At 38.7% G+C, this 20,563-nt stretch overlaps 1 protein-coding gene across 1 annotated transcript in view; it reads right to left on the bottom strand.

Moving 5' to 3' along the window:
• Positions 1–978: 978 nt before the first annotated feature.
• The window catches only part of syn2b (synapsin IIb), a 104,137-nt gene continuing 84,552 nt past the window's right edge, over positions 979–20,563 (bottom strand). Inside the window, exons 6-13 of the mRNA XM_036152069.1 lie at positions 19,175–19,237; positions 18,075–18,217; positions 17,713–17,787; positions 16,428–16,530; positions 11,469–11,645; positions 9,808–9,874; positions 3,828–4,632; positions 979–3,581 (exon numbers count right to left, since the gene is read on the bottom strand). Coding sequence (XP_036007962.1) covers positions 3,428–3,581; positions 3,828–4,632; positions 9,808–9,874; positions 11,469–11,645; positions 16,428–16,530; positions 17,713–17,787; positions 18,075–18,217; positions 19,175–19,237 — 1,587 coding nt within the window. The 3' untranslated portion in view covers positions 979–3,427. The remainder of the gene's footprint in view (positions 3,582–3,827; positions 4,633–9,807; positions 9,875–11,468; positions 11,646–16,427; positions 16,531–17,712; positions 17,788–18,074; positions 18,218–19,174; positions 19,238–20,563) is intronic.

Genomic DNA, 20,563 nt, shown 5'->3' with positions numbered 1-20,563 from the left:
GCAACATTTTGTTTTTTTTTTTAGATAAAAAAACATATTGTTGAACTGTTTGTTAGCTAGATTTAAAAAAAATAAAGAAATTGTTGACACATTAATGTTCTAATGACCTTTATTGGAAAAAGATGTTTGTCAGGATTCATCTTTTTTTGCAGTCTTTGATTTATTTAAGTGTGATGGAGGGTCAATGTAATTTTAGTTTTAGAGGCTGTATCACAAACAAACGCTTCTTATGGAGTAAATAATAAACAACATTTATTTTAGATTTTATTTTATTTTTTTACAAATGTATTTTATTAAGCAAGTCCTTGGTCAGGGTGTTAACTTATTGGGAACCAATTCAAAACTCCAAAACAAAGACAATTGTAGTTGTGACTTCATAAATTATAATTGTACAACAAAATGTAAAGCTTTACATCATTTCAAGCCCTTTTCAAAATTGAATTCCTTCTTCAATGTTTTTTTTAAATATAAATAAGAGATAAGGGGATGTACTTCAATTTGTCTAATCTCTACAAATCCACAAATACATGCTTTTATTTAAGTACCTTAAAACGGTGTCCAGCCACCAAAAGAAAAGAAAAAAAGTTTCATCTCAAATCAAAAGCAAATAGCATTATTTAAATTTTATTGCACCTCGCCAACACTTTTTGTTAATCTTCTTTTTATTCATTTTTTTTATCTTGCTGATTTGAGCGGTTTTACCATCATGCAGCTTATTTGACTCTTGAACTGCGATTACACAGTGTCTTACCTGTTAGCCCATGTTGGTCAGTATAAAAATTGGTTTCACGTGGATCCAAACATGAAGAAATAAAGTGCAATTTGTGTGCTCATAAATTCCTATCAAGTACATTGATTATATTTATTGCTCACCATGCGCCCCCCGTTCCTTAGTTGTGCATATGTATTGGAGTGAAGGGTGTAAAACATGCTGTGTGCTCCTGCACAGACAGAAATAAGAGGCAGCGTGGATCTCAGTGAGTCCGTGGAATGATAGAATCACATCTTTATTGACTTTTATCTTTACAGAAAAAAATAGAACATCATTAGTCACCAGGTCATGCAAAGCAGTATTGCATTACAAATAAAAACACACTACAAAACAAAAGCAAACCATATATATATATATTTATATACTGTACCATAAATATGGAGCCTTAAATAAATAAATGTATTACAAAAAATAAACTTCTTGGGGTGACGCAAACAAACACAATATGCAAAAACTTTTATTTCAACAGTACCGGAGAAGGATAGGCCGACAGGTTGAAATGATCTGCATTAAAATGGGTTGTATTCAGATTTTTCCCTTTTTTTTTTTTTTTAAACGATGAAGTTAGAAGATGACCTCCAGGTTGCATTAAATTCACTCCAACTACACAAAGAAGATTAGCAACAAACCCCAACACCAAACATCATGCTCCTGACGGCAGTTTAAAAGCAACCTGGAACCGGGACCACTTAGACTCTTAAATTAACACACAGACAAATATTTTTATGTATGATAATATTCATATAAGGGTGACAGCGCTCAACAATCACGTTGAGGTGTTATTGCACTACTGTCTCAATGTCTTTTCAATGAGAGCAATCAACAAATTACAATACTGCTGATAGATCTACACGGAGGTGAAACGACAAAATCACCAGTCACAGCGACAGACATGAGTAACTGTTTGAAATGCATTCATCTAGTCAGTCAGTTACCGGCTCCCACGCGGTTACGCTCAATTATGCCTGTCCCGGTTGAACAACACCGACTGCTTTTTCGAGTAAATGAATACATCCCAGTTTGTGATTGACCCAGGTCTGCACAGCCAAGCGGACGCTGCTGTGAATCGAAAACGTGTTCACAATAAGGCTACAACATCTAGAGAAAGGGGAGAGGCAACGGAGGGCAAAACTCAACACTGATAGAGCTCCCGTCTGATCCAAAAGTCACGTTTCGAGCCACTTGGAGGAGCCATGCACGACTAGTGAACACGGATGAACACACACACACACACACATACGTATATCCGACTCCCTCACGAAAAAAGATGAACTTCAAGGCCTTTTTTTAGGACAAGAACGGGGGAAGCCAGGAAGAGCCTGGCGGTGTGCAGCCCAAGGACCAGAGACAACCCATCTGGAGTTACAGAGGAACAAACCCTTTAAAGATGGTTCTTACTATTCGTTTACTCACAAAGTGACGACATTTACTGAAGGGGAAACCATCCGATGTCAGATTAGGTAAAGTTTCTATAAATCTAGCCGCTGAATGAAAGAGTTATGTCACTGACAAAAACTGAAAAATGCTGCTGGATTTTTTTTTTCCTTTAACTGGCTTCTGTCCCTTTATAGTGATATATGTTCAGATTTATATACTTTGTATAAATATTATATGTACAAGCCATCTATCATCTTCCATTTGTTACTTTCTACAAATATTTCAATGTTCTACTTCAAAATAAATAGATTTCGTCTAATAATATCCTCTTTTATTTACAGTGCCTTACAAAACACTCATATCCCCTTACTGTCTGAATGTATTTACAATTGTATAAAAGAAATGTGTATTTGCCATCAATGAGAGTTTAGATTAAATAGAGATAACCTGAATATAGCCCAATCCATTGTAATACGTTACATGTTCAATATCCATGGACAGGAATTAGTGCTATACACACATCACCTTGGCAGTGTGGAAATTGTCTACAAGGATTTGAACATTTTCAGGTTATGTTGCATTACAGCCTCCAACTTTAATGCATTTTATTGGAATTTGATGTGATATATCAGCATAAAGTATGCCATAAATGTGAAGTAAAGGGAACAGGATGCACAGAGTTCAGAGCTTTAATTTTTTTGACTGAATAAAATGCTAAAACTGGATTGTGGTGTGCATATTTACCCTGCCCCTTTACCTGTTGGACCCATTGAAAAAAGCCCAATGCAACAGTCGACTTCTGAACTCACTGTTGCAAGTCTGACTAAAGCCAAACCAAAAGACATCTGTGAAAAAGACATCTTTTCCATGGCAATGTAACAGCATAACTATTACTTATTCCCTTCACGAGTCTGGCATTGTCCTTGCACTTTTAAAGTACACAACAATTAGTGTTTGTCTATAACATAAATTCTCAATAAAATACACTTAAATCTGTTCAAGCTCAAGGGATATAAGTACTTTTGCCAGGCACCGTATCAATGACGTAACTCCTTCAAACCAGTTAGTCTTTCAATAATCTCTGCATCCAACAGGACTCGCCGTTACTTTCACTGGGAAGATAAGAGAGGATGTTGGTGGGGGGGGGGGGGGGGGAGCACAGTTAACACACAAACTTTAATCTCAGACTGGTTCACATTTAATGTCGATCAGGAGACCTGGCCGCTAGTTAAAAGGAGGACCAGCATCAATGAGGGGCAGACTGTGGTTCGCTTGCGTCTAGTCAGAGAAAAGGCTAGCAAAGGACTTTCGAAGGTTGCGAATGGTCTCGGCCTTTGCCTCTTCTTGGCCCTCGCCAGCGGAGCCTGAGACCCCGCGGAAGAAAGAAGAGTCGCTAAAGGCGTTGAAGGCATTGGTCAGGGACTGGGACTTACTGGAAGGGAGAAGAAAGGAGGGAGGCGGGGAGGGAATTATGGGATAGTGTAGGAACATTAGAGGGAAAGGGAAAGAGGGGTATGTGAACATTAATGAGGGTGTAATTATGGAGTTAAAAACAAATAGTAAATCATCATGACCCTTTTACTGGAGAATACCAATTGACATAGTGATCTAGATAAAAACTGAGAGTGAAGTTCTTGTTCTTGCATTATCCACAGCATATTGATAATGTGTTTCTTACTTCAGCAGTGGGTGGGTCTTTTGTTGGGGCTGCTCTTCAACAGGCGCCTGGCCATCACTGGATTCGGCGAGCGCTTCAGCTGGAGCCGCCTCGGGGTTTTCGGATGGCGATGCTGGCTTGGCCTGAGGGCTGGCCTGAGCCTGAGACTGGACGTTAGACGAGGACTGGTTGGATTTAGCGGGGGACTGCACCTGTCCAGGTTGGGTGGAGTCAGAAGCCAGCGTGGGTTCGGGGACTTGGGCTTGAGTGGTGGGCTGGGGTTTGGGCAACGCTTTTGGAGGAGGGGGAGTTTGTGGCTTTGGCTGCAGCTGTGGCTTAGAATTCCTGCGAACAGGCGGGATTGGCTTCGCGGGTGGTGCCGGTTTTGGGGGCAGCTCTTTGGGCTTCCCAGGCGCTGCCGATGGAGAGCCTTGTGGCTGGGGTTTGGGCTGCTCTGTGGTGGCTGCAGAAGCTTTGGGAGAGGCAGGAGGGGAACTGGAAGCTGCTGCTGCTGCTGGGGCTTTGGTTGGTGGAGAACCTGGAACTGTAGCTGCTTTGGCTGGGGATGATGGCGACGCTTTGGACGGGACTGAGCTGGAAGCAGCATCCTGGGTTGGCTTTGTCACAGACGGGGCTCTGATCATCGGGGGAGGCCTCGGCACGGGAGGCTTTGTGACCGAGGCAGCCTTTTGGACTGGACTCGGTTTCTGAACCTGGACTGGTTTCTGAACTGCAACAGGTTTCTGGGCCTGGTCAGGCTTATGTTCAGATGTTCTTTTTGCTGAGTCTGCTGTTACGTCCACACTCTGTGATTTCAATGCCGCACCTAAAACAATGAGAACAATGACAGTTTTAGTAAAATACGGTTCTACAGTTCCACTTGCAGTCAGACATTCACATATACTCGCCGTATGCATGCATATCAAAGTATTTTGGTCTTTTAATGAGTGATTGGAACTGGTATTTTTCTGTAGCTGAATATTTCTTTTACCGATTTCAACAGAAATTAGAAGCACGATTTTCAGTTTATTTTCAAATTTCTCTGATCTCACTGTATCAAAATTACATATACAGGCTCAAATGCATATAAATATTTACCTATATTTTGTATTAAGAGGTCATCATTGTAAAATATTGTAACAAGACCAAGCCTAGGCCTAATCACTCCCTAATCACGATCTGTCCAGAACAGAAAATAAAGAAAAGAACCAAAAAGAGAGAATTAAGTGATTTGTCTTCAGAATATCAAGATGGGTTTTGCATCCTTGTCATCCCTGGTAAATAGGCTTAGAAACTGCCAAAAACTGGAAAATGCTTAAGCACCAGTGACAGTGAGGTGAGTTTAATCATCAACACGGGCTACTAAAGAAGTCCCTGCTCATAAATAAACATTTTAAAAACCTATTTAAAATTCCAGCTTTCTCCAAACCACATTTATTCTGGAGTTTTAGGATCAGAAGAGACTAAGATTGCACAGCTATTTGGACATAATGGCAGGAAACATGTTTGGAGGAGTTAAAAACTGTCAAGCATAGTGGTGGTAGCACCATGCTGAGGGGCTGTTTTGCTCCCAGAAGTATATCTGGTTGCATAAAGTTATAAAGATTGAGGATCTTCAATTTGTTTAGCATCGTTCTGGTTTAATCTTGGACACAACTTGGAGTTCCAACTGGACAAAGACTTTTTCTAAACTGGCTCTAGAATGGTAAATGGCTTGTACTTGTATAGTACCGTATCAAGTCCTGAGAACTCCAAAGTTCAAACAAGCAACCCACTGTCTATAGAAGGAACTCCTACCTCATCCGCCCCACAAATGTAAAAAGCAAGCAATCACAACTTTACTTTAACTTTGACTCCAGACAATCTCAAAAGCTTGGCACATGAAGAAAGCCATCTATTCTTCCAGGAAGAGTCTTCAAATGACAGAGCCTGAAGCTTGCTGATGGGAATCAATGGAGGATGTTTCAACTTGCTCAGATACATTAAACCTCATTTTAGTGGGGTGTATAAATACACCCACTAATGAGCCTGGATATAAAAATTTGACCCAGTGTGATTGAAAAAAAAATAATACATCTGCAGTAATTCAAAGTAACGCGTTAAGATTGCCTGTTGTATTATCATTCTGCCCTGAAAGAAATAACCAATAAATCAACAAAAGCACAAACTTAATTTGAAATGTATGCCTATAGAGAGTGGAAGCTTACATCTATCTGTTTGTGTAAATAACACCTAAATTAAAATAATGCATTACGCCAAAGTAAAGAGAAAGAGGAAAGAGAAAGAGGAAGTGCTTAAAGACAGCAAACAGGTTTGCATTTCCAAGTCTCACACATCTCGTTTTAGCTCTGCAGCTCCCAAATCAGGCACGTGTAGCACTCACCAAAACCAAAGCACAACATGACATGCCCATTCAAACAATGGCCTCTCAAAATGTGCAAAAATCCAGAGCAATGCAAAAGTAAACAGAAGACTGGACCAAAAGCAGTTCATTATGATCTAAACTTTGACCAGCAGAGGGTGGAAGATCAGCAGCTGGGAGGTTACACAACTTTTATGGTGGACACCTGTGCGATTGTTAGTGGTGTGCTAATTGAAATAAGCAATAAAAGGACAGACTACAGTTCAGAGTGGCTCAAACACTGGCAGCAAAGCAGCAATGCATTAAGAAGTCGCACATGCAGAGCAAAGAAGTGACAGCATTGGGATGAGTTTTTAGTGACCAATAATTCCCTTTTCTGGATTCAGGATCGTGGTTTGACTTATAAATTGTATCCGCAAGGCTTTCTGGGGAAAAAAAGCCGTACGTTCTCCATAAATTCATACTCTTACGGTTATTGTTTTTGTCACGTCCTAAATGGATCTTCAGATGTTCCTAAAAAGCCATCCCAGAGAGTCACTGATGTCAAGCAGCCGAACTGCCTCGAGTCTTACATTTAGTCAACGGTTGCTTGTGATTCACGAAGCATAAAAACCAAAGAAAATAACATAGGGACAAACACAATTGGAAAATAATGTATAATAATAATAATTTTCTTGGATACAAGCCATTATTAGTTAGACATCATTTTTATTTCTGAGAAAATACTGCATTATGGTTTAAGTCTATCAGACTGTATGAAAACAGTTCTTAATTTTTTAAATAAACAAGCAAGTCAAGTTCTTGTTCAAGTTCAAAAGTTGTAAAATCTATTTGCGGAAAATATCAGCACTCGGTTTGGATCCAAGTAAATAAGGAAGGATAATGTAGAGAAACCGGAGAAAGGTTATATCTTCTGAGATCTTTAAAAAAATTACCAGAGTTGCTTTGTAATTACCAAGAGATGCAGTTGAAACCAGATATTTGAATACATTAAAAAGAAGTGAAGGAAACTGAACAAAATGTGTATATTTTAACCACAAAAAAGGTCAACAATGGCCAGACATTTACTGACACATAAAATCAAGGTCTACACAAGAAGCTATTTAGCTTTATAATAAAACAACATTTACAAAGATTTATCCATGAAACTGTTTTCCACTTTAAAGTTATGTTTTTTAACATAAAACCTGTATTGTTAACATTGTTTAATGCAAGGTTTTAATAAATCAGATTACATTCATTTCACACCTTAATACATAAATGAAACTCATGTATCGCCTATAATTGCCATGAGACATTAAAAGCCAGCATTACTAATCTAATGTAACACCAGACGACGTCAAAACATTCACCACATCCATGCAAAATAAGAAACTGCAATTAATGATCATGCAAACGCACATTTATGGACAAACACGACAACTATCGTTATAATGGATTTTAATCCGCTGTTAATGCCACTGCTTTTGGTGAGGACATGTAGTTTAGATACGCCAATCCTGAGCAAACATAACGAGGCACGGGTTACAGCACAGCTGATTACTACACCGAAGATGATTGCTATGCGCTCTAAGATGCTGCTTGTTAATTCAACGGCAGAGGTAAAAACAAAAGTTGGTCGCAGCTTCAGTGGACAGCTTGTGATATTTTCTGCTTCTGTGCCGGCCGTACCATTACTGTCAATGCAAAAGCTGAAGTCAGTGAAGCCAACATGACACCAGAGCATTAGCTTGACGCAATCCTGAAAAGAACTGCCACCTTCAGGGAACAGGACCCCCCCACCCCCCACTCCAAAAAAAAAGAAAAATCTCCTATACCTCTGAAAAGACACTTGTGAAATTTCACTTATTTGTTATCTTGCCTGGCTAGCACAGGGAAAAACTTTGATATAGCTGTCATCTTACAGAGGACATGAATAAGGAATTAGCTATGTGTATAATACTGTCCTGCGGTTCCTCTGTAGCTTGGCGGGCATCCGGTGTAAAAACTTTGCCAAGTCTGTGTGCAAGCTGGAATGACTTGCTGTGACGGCCCCTGAATGAGGGAGCAGCCAAAATGACTCACTTACAACACGGTACCATCATCACTTTTAAGTCTCCCTGAATAATTGATTTCTCAGGATTTCTCGGAACATGACCCGCCAACCGACACACTCAGCTGTTGGTTAGCTGAGTTTCATAAATGCTTCTTGTTTGGATTTATATGACTTTTCCACACAGCCAGGCCGCTTCTAAGACCTTTAGCCTTTGTGTTAGCTACCACATCTCCACAATATGTAAGTGATGCTGAGCTTCTAGTGCGGAAAATTCATTCGGCATTCATGGCGCCTTGCAAAAATATTCATACCCCCTTGAAAGTTTTCACATTTTGTCCCGCTACATTAAAAAAAAAAAAAAAACATGCCTATTTTCATTCTATCTTGATTTTATGTTACAGATCACCACAAGGTTATGAATAATGGTGAGGTACAATGATGTATGGTTTTCAAAAACGCTTTATAGGTAAAATCTGAAAAGTGTGGAGTGTAACTGTGATCAACCCCTTTAATCTGATGCACCTAAACAGTCAGCTTTTCGGTAAATTGAGACCACCTGTGCCATTTCTGAAAGAAAGCCTTTACAAGTCCAGTTAGCCATGTGGCGGACAGAGCAACATTGAATTAATACTGCGGTCAAATGAGACCAAAATGAAACTTTTTTCCAATACGTACAAAACACCACGGCAGAGGGAAAACTGATACAACACTTTTCCCCTGAACACACCCTCCCTACAGTAAAAGGCATGGTTGTTTTTTTTGTTTGTTTGTTTTTCCCAGCAGGGACAGGAAAGCAAGTTTCAGTTGATGGGAAGATAGAAGGAGATAGAGGCTGCAAATGGTTTGGAACGGGTTGAGCTTCTCCTTCCAGTAGAACGGCCCTGAACTTACACCCAGAGCTACTGTGGACAGGTTTAGATGCAACACATCATCAAGTCTAGATCTAAATCCTATGTAGAATCCCTGGCAAGATCTGAACATGTATGTTCATAGACAATTTCTGTCCAATCTGCATCCTCTGTGTGTCGGTCCAACAGGCCAAACAACAAAAAAATCCCCACAAAATACTCTGAAGAGTGTGACTGCAATGTGACAAAATGTGAAAAAACTTTTAAGGGTTGTGAATATTTGTTGCAAGCCACTGTATCTCACATCAACACAGTTCAAACAGTGGCCATTAAAAAGTGGCTGATGCTGTTGTGTGTATGTGTTTGGTTATTTCCATTGGCTGTCCTGACTTGTTGGCAATGTTTATGTGCCTTAGCGAGTATTTTCTTCGTTTACTTCAATAATCGGCTACAGAAAACCAACGTTTCAGGACATGGAGAGGTGACAAATGCCGAACATGAGCATGTTTTACTGAAACTACTTGTGTGACCATTAGATACACACAAAAGGCAGTAGTGAGTAGAGGAGAAAGTTTCTATGAGCACCGAATCTGTAAATGTTCCCATCTTCCCTCTCATGGCTGTACTTTGTCAGTAAATGAGCAGCGGATGCTTCAAACTCTCTTGCAGGTAACCGATTTATGCAGACCGTGTTTTTCTAAACTGGCTTCCACTCTACAGCTGCAGTGCTTAGACTGTGGGCAGTGTTCAGACAACCTTGAGGCTGGGGGCGTTGGCCTGAGCTCCTGTTCGGGTCTGGCAGGCCTTCCTTAACGGAAGCACCCTGGTAAAAGAAGACAGATGGAAGAAAGAAATGAAAAGACACGGATGAGTCAGTTGTGAAACCGTGTAGGATCATAAAAGCATCTTATTCAATCAGGCTTTATGTAATAATGGGTCTTTATGTGTTATTTTCGTTTGCAGAGCCGCAAGATTTATATACAGTATTGCTCAAAGTGTTAGCTGTGTGTTTGACGAATCATTATAGCTCAAATTCTTATATAGCTTTTGCAGCCTTACACTGGCAACACCGCAATGAAAATGTTTATGAAATCTGTCGTTAGTCTACAGTAAGTGAGCAAAAGGGAATAGTAGGTTATTAAAAGATATTTTCTGCATTTCTTTGAAAACCAATTCAGCAAGAACACAATAGTTCAGCGGATTCAGCGGAATCACTGAACTATTATTTAGTTTTATGTCCAATGTTCCTGAGAACTGCTTCACACCAGCGTTACATAAAGTTGGCCCATTCCTTTACATTTCTTGGTTTTTGATGCCACTACACAGGTTTTCTATTTGATTATGGCACAGGAAGTTAGCTGGCCACTGCAAAACCTCAGCCTTGTTGGTCTGTAGCCAAGGTGCTGCTCGCCTACTGGTGTGTTTGGGTCGCTGTCTTACTGTAACACCCATTTCAAGGCCACTTACACATTAATATAAGTGCACCTGAGCTTTTTGAGAATTTTGATGTATTTAAACTGGTCCTTGATGTTTGTTATACCTATAAGAAATAAGCCCAGATTACAGTATTATACTTGGGGTGCCATGCTTTGCAGTGTATAATGGCTTGAATTCATGTTTTTGGGGGTCATTTGACAAACTGTCTACACCCAAAGCAACCTCGCTTTTTTATCTGGCCATTAAATGTTTTACTCTTTCTCTTTAGGAAAGTCGATGTGTAGCAAATTGTAATCTCTGCAGCGCATAGCTTTTTTAAACAACGGATATTTTGTGGGGCTTCTAGTACTTGGCATTGCATCGTTGTCTTATAATTGTTACGGTACTTAAAGGTCTCTGCAGACCCTCGTTGATCACTCTGGAGCTGCTCATTGCCTGAGCCGTTGCCATCTTGGCAATTCTGTAATCCATTTGAATGCTAGATTTCCATTTTTCCTTCAGGTGTTTCTGTTTTCGTTTCAATGTTAATGCATTTGAGATTATTTTAGCTAAGCAGTCCCTCTCCTCCAATCAACTGTCTAATCAAAGTAGGTTGTTCTTCTTAACAATGTCTAGAAACCCATTTTTACACAGATTTGGGCCTTAAAGCCGCATTTAGAGCTTCCTTCATTCTTAATAATGAGACACTTATTTTTTTTCTCTCTGAATGAATAACCACACTGATTATACTCCACATCACTATTCATTTTAAAACATCCCTTCAAATTAGGAATTAAATTACTCAGAATCAGCAGCATTCATGTCTTGGCTGTGGGTTCTGTAGTTTCTATATTACTCTACTACACCCACCAACTTAATAATCATGTAGAAATATAAATTCACCCAACAACAGTGATTTATCTGGTTAGTGATGCTGTTATCAGCACAGCTGAATGTTCCGTGACAGATTTACCACTCAGGTTAAAGCACAATTCAGTCACCTGTTGGGGCTGCATGGTTGTTGGCTTCTGGCCTTGAGGAGAGCGGGCAGGGGAGCGGGAGGCACTGGAGGACCTGGCAGTCAGAGCTTGGTTCATCTTAGCCAGCACCACCTCAGAAATAAGCATGCGATCCTCGGCCTGGTGATCACCAACCAGCTGCATAGAGGAGCCCACAACCTGGACAACATGACACAGTGTTATTGATTCAGATCAATTAAATTTTATTTATATAGCGCCGATTCATGAAACATGTCATCTCAAGGCACTTTACAAAGTCAAATTCAATAAAACTATACAGATTGGTGAAAAAGCTTCCAATCTAAGGAAACGCAGTAGATTGCATCAAGTCTTTACAAGCAGCGTTCACTCCTCATGAAAGAGCGTAGAGCCACAGTGAGAGTCGTCTGCATTGTCAATGGCTTTGTAGCAATCCCTCATACTGAGCATGCATGTAGGCGACAGTGGAGAGGAAAACTCCCCTTTAACAGGGAGGAAAACCTCCAGCAGAACCAGGCTCAGTGTGAACGGTCATCAGCCTCGACTGACTGGAGGTTAGAGAAGACAGAGCAGAGACACAACAAGAGAGACAAAAAAAGCACAGAAGCACACATTGATCCAGGAATCTTTTCTACGTTATATGGTAATAGTGGGTGATCTGTCTTCCCTCGCTGATGTCACTAACTAACAGAACGCCAGACCAGGTGTACCTACTATGAAGAAATAAAAATAACAGAGACGAAGGATGAAATAACAACAAGCAATGCAGACAAGCAGAATCTCTCAATAGGGTTGTGTAACTTTCCCAGATCCCCAAAAATACCATCATTCACTTCAAGAACATGAGCATGTTTTACTGAGACACTTCATGTGCTGTTGTAATGTAAGGATCGATTACCGTATTTTTTCCTACCGCTACATACATTTTCAACAAGTTGTTTATTTTTTTTAACGAACAAAGAATATAACTCTTTGCAGGACAGTGAGCAAAATCTCAATAACCTTTCATCGTTATCGTTTCCAAGTTGTCGCAGAGGAAACTGGACATGCGAAACCTCCCGCTGGCTCTTCTGCAAATGTAAAAAGCAACAAAGTCCCTGTAGGAAGCAGGACATGAAAGATGAATGGAGTTAAGAGTTGACCCAGGAGGCTGGAGTTCAAGCCTTGCCGCTGGTGACCTACATGCAGCCCCAGTTTGTCCTTGGGAAAGAGTTTGGGACAGAGGGGGGATGTGGAGAGAGCGGAAGAAGGAGAGCCACACTGTAAATAACCATTTTGTTTTTTCCGACTAAAACGACTTAATTCCTGAACATATAATGTTTCATCTTTAATTATAACAGGCATTATTCTTTAAAGTGTGATTATGAACATTTAGAAATATTCCTCAAATACCAGAAGATATTGGTGATAGTGCCTTCCATGATACACTTTTATCCTTCCCCTCATGCTTTTAGACTTTACAATAAAGCAGTGATTTTACACAGGTGTCCAGATCTCTTAACTTAACTGATCCCATGTGGCTCATCCAAATACTTTTATCCTTCTCAAGCGTTAATCTTCAAAACTTTGCCCAGGGAGTTTTCAGCTTCTATTCCAAAAACATGCGGTTCTAGAAAGCTGTCTGCTTTAACAGTCTACCACGTTCACTTTAAAATGTAAGACATTCATTAATAGAACTTTTTTGAAACAAATTGTATCTACAGTTTTGCTTTCAGGGTACAGTTTAGTCTAAATATTTGTAGCTAACAACCATAATGATGACTCAGCATTTTCCATGGACGAGCAGCAGGACGTCTCCAAACCACTATGATAATTGCCAAAAAGCATTCAGGCAGAGCCGCCTCCTCTGAGCACTTTAGTAAGAGTCTTATCACGCTGCTTTCTCAGCTGCATATTGCAAACCTAATGGCTCAGTCCTGTTGGGTTTTTAAGTCCCAAAAGCATCTCAGTTCAACATCAGATTAATTTAATTGCTAATTTCTGAGGTTCTGATGTTTAAAACTGCCAACATTTGTTTTTAATTCTTCCATTATTTGGTTATACAATGCTTTGCAAAAAATATTTCCAGCCTTTGACACATTTTTTGTGCACATTTTTGCCTTGCAATGCTTTTGCATGCATCATTATAAAGTGGAAAGAAAGAGTCAATGATTTTATTGCTTTGTAGCAAATGCAAATCTAAAAAGCGTAACGTGAATATGTACCATGCTCCCCTGAGTGAATACTTTGTAGAACCGGCTCCTGCTGTGATTGTAATTAATAGCTGGAAGTCTTTTGAGGTAAACGACATCTCAAGCAGCTTTAAACATCTAAAGATGGAACGTTTTAACCCACTTTATTTTCAAAATGGTCAGGCTCAGACGGGATTGTGAACATCAGATTTAAAGTCTTCACACAGTTTATCAGTTTAGGTCTGGAATATGACCGGTCCATTCTAACACATGGGTATGCTTTGATCTGACCCATTGCATTACAGCTCCAGTTGAAGGTTTAGGGGTTTCATCCTGCTTAAAGGGGAACCTGAAGGTTCCCCTCCAGGTTTTCTTCCAGGATTGCCCTGTGTTGAGCTCATTCATCTTCCCCCAGTCTCTGCTGAAGAAACGCGCCGCACTTCTTCCACATTTTTGCTGTATATAAACAGGAAGTCTGTCTTTCAGCAATAGCTGTTTTTTTGTTACTCCTCTATAACAGGAAAACATTTTTAAAGTAACATTTTGTCCATCAGCAGATTCTCCTGCCTGAGCTGAGGATCTTTGCAGCTCCTCCAGAGTTAGAATGGACCTCCTGGCTGCTTAATGCTCATCTTGCCCACATTGCCAGTTTATGTGCATGGCCATGTCTTGGTTGTGGCATTCTCCGTTTTAGAATAATGGATTGAACAATGCTTTGTCAGATGTTCAGAATTTAGGGTTTTGTTATTTTTTTAACCTAATCCTGCTTGAAACTTCTCTAACACTTAATATTTGACCTGTCTGCCGTGTTCAGAGATGTCTACTTAGTATCAGTACATCTATTACTCAAGTAGAGGATACTAGGGTTTAAAAATACCCCTTTAGAAGTAGAAGTATCAACTCAAACCATTTACTCAAGTGAAAGTATAAAAGTACCAGATATAAAACTACTTAAAGTAATAAAGTAGAAGTACCCCCCCCCCCCCCTTTACTATAATTGTATAGTATAATGTTAATATTAAACAAATTGCCATTGGTTGTTTCACCTTCATATATGTCCATTGAAAACAAACCATTTAGTACAATGCAAATATATTAAAGGTACATATAGGTGCAATAATGAGCAACATGAGTTTCAGAATATCGGATGTCTGGTTGCCTATAAGTATTGGTACAAAAAGTCAAACTTTAGAGGCATTTTATCAATAACCTTTTACTTGTTATTTTTGGAATGTAAATGAACATCTAAGTGTAGCTGCAGGAACTGATGAGGGCAACAGATGTAAGATAACACAACTGGACATGAAAATGAGTGTATTATCTTATAACAACTACCCTTGCATGGTTGTCTGTATACAGTAGACAGTGTTGTCATAATGAATGGTTAATCCTAGCGGTTAACCAAAAAATGAAAAAAAAATTACAATTAGGAAAAAGCAATATTTTTCTTCTACGTTGTGTTCTTTTTCTTAAGTTTTGTTGGGGTGTTTGGCAAACAACTTGCTGCAAGTACTGCCTCCAACCACAATCAAAATAACTCTGTTCTGGTAGTGCTAATTATCTGAATATTTTTTTGTTTTTTATTGACAAGCCATAATGAAAATAATCTGAAATAAAAGTATTGAGACTATTTTCAAAATGTAAGGAGTAGAAGTAAAAAGTGGGCTAAAAAAATAATTACTCCACTAAAGTATAAATAACCAAAATTTCCACTTAAGTAAGATAACGGAGTCTTTTTACTTAGCTACTCGACACCTCTGGCTGTGTCCCTTGGTCTTCATGATTCTGTTTGTTCACTAATGTTCTTAAACGAACCTCTGAGGCCTTCACAGAACACCTGAATTTATACTGAGAATAAACTGCAGACTCTTTACCAACTAAGATTTCCTTCAACTGCATAGCTTTGTGTTTCCGAGTTACATGGAAACCCTGATTCTGCAGGATGGTTATACATCAGAGTTTTAGTTGCCTCAAGGTGGCAACATGAACCTTGAGAACCTTCAGAGCAGACAACTGTATACAATAACCATAAGCCATTATTTCTCCTCCATCACTTCTTTGTCTTTGTTTTCCAAACCTTTATCTGTCTCAGTGGTTCTCTGTCTGGCCCTTAAACCTTCAGATTGTTGTTCAGGCGTACCATCAGATGCTTTCCATGTGCACATTATGCCCTTAATGACACAAAAAGTTACAAAAAGTACTTGCATAAATGTTATCCTCAACTTTCCTATTTTTATTTAGCACTGACGCCCAGGGTTTGGCAGTTTAGACAGTTTCCACATGGAGATGTTTCCACTAAATGGCCTGTTTTTATGAAAGCTGTTATTAGACTGGAGCCCCTTTTGTTTATAAAAACTGTGGTCACGGCAAGACTATGAAAAATCAGAGCAACATACTAAGAAACTGCATAAAAAAGCAGGGCGAGTAATGCAGACAGAGCAGTTTGTGGAGAAAGACGGACAAATAAAACCAATTCTGGAATACATGGGTCATACAAAAATATCCGTTTATTTAATAAAACAAATTAATATTGTGTGTTCTGGTTAGGCTCAATGAAGCAGACAATGTAAGGCTGGAGCTGAGATTAAGACTACCAGACTACTGTTGAATGATAAGATGAGAACCACAACAGCAGTGCATAAAGGTTTGTTTTGTAACACTATTCCGGTAAAGTATTGTTAAAATGTTGCTTCCAAAGAACAGGTGGGAATGAATGCAAACTTTATTTGTCGGCTTAAAGCTTTGTGGGTGGCTTTAAACATGTACGCTTATTTAAAAGATTTATTCTCACCTCTGTAATGTAGTCATTCCCATCCTTGCCACAGATGGCTTTGACGGCACAGATATCCAGGCCTCCAAAGATCTCTGAGCAGGTGTCAACCCACAGTTTATACCTACCACAAATAAGAAATCTGTTAGCTACTAAAAGAACCCTTGGTCTGGCCCTCATGCTAATATTAATGTCTGTTTTCGGCAACCCCCCCCCCCCCAAAAAAAAAAGAAAAAATGTTGCACATTGTCTCAATAATAACATTGGTTTGTTCATTGATTTAGCTCAAAATGCCAGTGCAGCAATTTCTATAGAAGGGACTCACTCCAATACTAAACCTTGTACATGTGTTGGTGAAGATTGTCAGTCATCCAGCTCATGATCAATCCAAAAAAAGGTTAAAAAAATAAAACAACTGGACTTCTATTCTGAAGCTTAAGACGTTTTGCTTCCCAAGTGAAAACCTTGTACAAACTTTGTACAGTTCCTCTCTTGCTTCAGGCTAATTTTGCTGTCTGGAAGACTAAATACAATCAAACTAAAGTCAAATAAAGTCAATATTCACCCAGAGGTTAATGACACTGTACTAATTGGGCTAATCTACCTTTTTGCAACATAGTCAGATTCACTAAGTTCCTTTAGTCCTTCCAGAAAAGCACAAATGGCAGATAGTTTTAAATAATTTTAAATGTTAATACAGTACAAAATAAGTATTGAATCCTCTTAATTTCATTGTGACTCGTCAATGTTCTGGAAAGTTGACAATTAGCCAAACGTTGCTTGCTCAATTGGAAGCCATAAAAGAGAGAGAGAGAAAAAAACTTGTGAATCAACATGTTTTAAAAGGAGTATGAATCCTCAGTTCCAGGAGAGTGGCTAGATATTTATTTGGGGGCAACAAATCACATTAAGAACCAAGATCAAACCAAGTTACTCTAAATTTCTGTTTACTGTCGCCAGTCTAGTGAATGCCTCCAAGGGTTTTCCAAAGCCTGATGGGCGTCACTGCGCTAAACCACAGGGCTTAGCTGTCAAGTTTGTGTTGGTGGCCACTGGCTCCCAGGTCCTTCTTTCTAGCACTACTGCTAATATGAATACATTAATTCTAGAAGAAGTAAAGTGATGCATCAGAAATATGAAGCGGACTCCAAACATTTGTGCTTTTTCTTTCAGGAGTGACCTGGTTTGAAGCTAAATGAATCCCCTGCTTCTGTGCAGTAGGACTGACTGTGACGTAACACAAGCGGAGCAACATGTGGTACACCCAGGCCAGCTGGAGCGTCACTAATGCACAAGCACTGCTCACTTATCAGTCATGGCTACTTGTTCCAACATGGCAGATCCGGTGTTGCTTTTCCAGTTACCAGAGATAGATGTTCGCCTGCAAAGGAAATTGGGTGTGAAATTAGTATTGACACAAGGCTTCGATTTTGGAAATTTCAATATAGTTAATTAATGTCAAACTGCAGCGGAGAGTTAGAAAACAGAGCGGCTTGCGTTATCTGTTGTTTTTTTTACACAATAGCATAATTTTACTGTAGGCTTTCAATTTTGTTTGCTACATTGCTCTCTCAGAAAAGATCGCAGAGTTCTTTGGATTGCCCTGAATACAGAGCTGCAGAGGTCAGGCAGAACTGTGCAAACACCTTAACAAAGCGACAAACTCACATGTAAGCTTTGTAGTCAGTTCCAATTTTCTGGACCCTGATGTCGTACTTGGCGTCTACAAATGGCTCTGTGGTACAGTAGGTCTGAGTGATGGCCACCACACTCGCAATGTCCTGGAAATCACTCACATTATCCACCTTTACCTGCAGGAAAATAATATGATGTATAAAAAGTTTTTTTTTTTTTTTTTTTTTTTTACAGTTTACAAGCTACTTTCATGCAAACTGTCATCAAAAATTCCAAACACCCACATAATAAAAACGGATTTAAATAAAATGTGTATTAGTTAATATATGTGACGTTTAACTGAACATTGTAAATGTAATGTTTAATAATTATGAAATTCATAGTAAATTAATAGATATTTTGTCATTGTTGACAAATCTTACTTAAACAGTCTCCACAGAATATATCCATATATATTAACGCAGGCTTAAATTAATTGTTAAATACTTCTATTCAAGGTGTTATAATTACTTAAATATATTAAGCATAGGTAGAAAGAATCTTCATAAAAAATCTGTATTCCAAGCTCTCCTGGTTCAGGTAATACTTCAGAAGCATTGATTAATAAGGGGGAAAAACAACTTAGAAAAGCTACTAATAGTGTTTTTTCTGTTTTTTAATTTTTTTATTTGATACAGAAATTTTAAGCCAATCTAAATATGACAAAACTGAGGTTTCAGGTTAAGCGGCTAATCAGAAAAGATGAGCAATTGAATTGATAAAAAGCTTTAGAAAATTTAATGAAACAGAAAATAGCATTGGATAAATCAATATATCGGATGAAAAGGCAAGATTCTCTGAGGATAAAGGCGCTAGGAGGATGGACAAGAAGAAATCAATTGAGCGAGAATAAAGTAAAGAAGAAAGAAAAGATGCTAAAGTATCAGAGAGTACAACATAAAATCCAACCTATGTAGTTTTTTTTGCTTTATTTTAAACATTCTGTCTTTAACCTCATCCCTGCTCATTCTCTTCCTGTTTTGACTGTAGTTAGGAAAGTATAATTCTGAGAACTCCTAACCTTTCCTGTGTTTCTGGCGGTTTAAAAACAAATCACGCATCACTGCACAATGAAAGAGTCAACATTCCAGTACCTTTCCCATTCCAGAGTGGGCGTGTCCGATCTTTACCACTACCGGGAAACTTGGTGTTGTAATCTGAAATATAACGGAAGAAGCAATGGATGAGTAATACTGAGTGACAGAGAAGGACAAGTGTTTATTTTTTCCAAGCAAACAGTGGAAAGTTATGCAAGAAACCGAGCTGTTATGGTCTGTGAATCGTTGGAAAAGGTGCCTATAAGGGTGTCATGCATTCAGACTGTGCCTTACAGTAAATACCCTTTAAACAAAACCATTTTCGTCTAAAGTCAAGGTCCAAGCAGTAGCCATTAATATAAGTAATGATCATGTGATCATGTCAAGCTGCAAAAGAAGAAAATAGATTTAGTCTAACAGGATTTAGAAATCAATCCTGCTTCCTATCAGTGCTAGGTCACATCAGCTAGTTTAGTCTTATTAAACAGACTATAAAATGGTTTCTCATTAACAAGGTAACAGCAGAAGCTGCTCATGGTGGGTAAAAACAAAGAGCTTTCTCAAGAACTCTCAAGAAAAATATTAGCAAAACAGTTGCTTCAGAAAAGACCGGAAGTTAGCAGGTAAAGATTTTTCCCTAATGAAAACAATAACTAATGCACTCAACCCCAAAGGCCACTATGTCAACTATGTGCACACAGCTCCACTGTTGAAGAAAAAGCTGCTGAAGCTCATTTGAGGTTTACTACAGCACATTTGAATAACCCAATGAAACACTTGAAGAATATGATCTTCTCAGATGAATTGAATTCTCTGGAGGCCATTGCAAACACCTTTCTTGGAGTAGGAATGACCCTACACGTCAATCCAAGAACACCATGGCAGCAGGGAAGTCTGGAGGTGGGAACAACATGGTCTGAGGCTGTTTTTTTAGCATTATATTGGGAAACTTCACATGATTGAATAAAGAATAAACTCATATGACTAGTTCCTCTACTGCTGACACCTTGACGTTATCATTACCAACAAAGGCTTCTCTACTAGGTGTTTGATGCATTTCAGTAAAATGTTCTTATTATTTTCCACACTATTCCACTTTATTAAACATAAGTCATTAATTAATTTCTTTAATGTTTTTAGAATAGGTGGATTACTTGGAATATTTCATGTCATTAAGCCCATTAGAAACCATTTACTCAGAAAAATCTGACATTTTCAATACTTATTTTCCTCTTGGTAAATGCACTGCAATTAGAAATATACACCTTTTCTGTGTTTTTTATAAGATGGCGAATAGGTCATACTGAATACACATAACATAATTCAGAAAAATATATTCATATAACATATGTTCTAAATATTTATTATCAGTACAGACAAAATGTATTTTCAGAGAATGACAATAGTTATTACCGTATTTTTCAGACCATAAGTTTGCCTTATAGT

This window comes from Fundulus heteroclitus, chromosome 20 (genome assembly GCF_011125445.2).
Source record: "Fundulus heteroclitus isolate FHET01 chromosome 20, MU-UCD_Fhet_4.1, whole genome shotgun sequence".
Classification (NCBI taxonomy): Eukaryota; Metazoa; Chordata; class Actinopteri; order Cyprinodontiformes; family Fundulidae; genus Fundulus; species Fundulus heteroclitus.
This window is presented reverse-complemented; position numbering and strand designations above follow the sequence as displayed.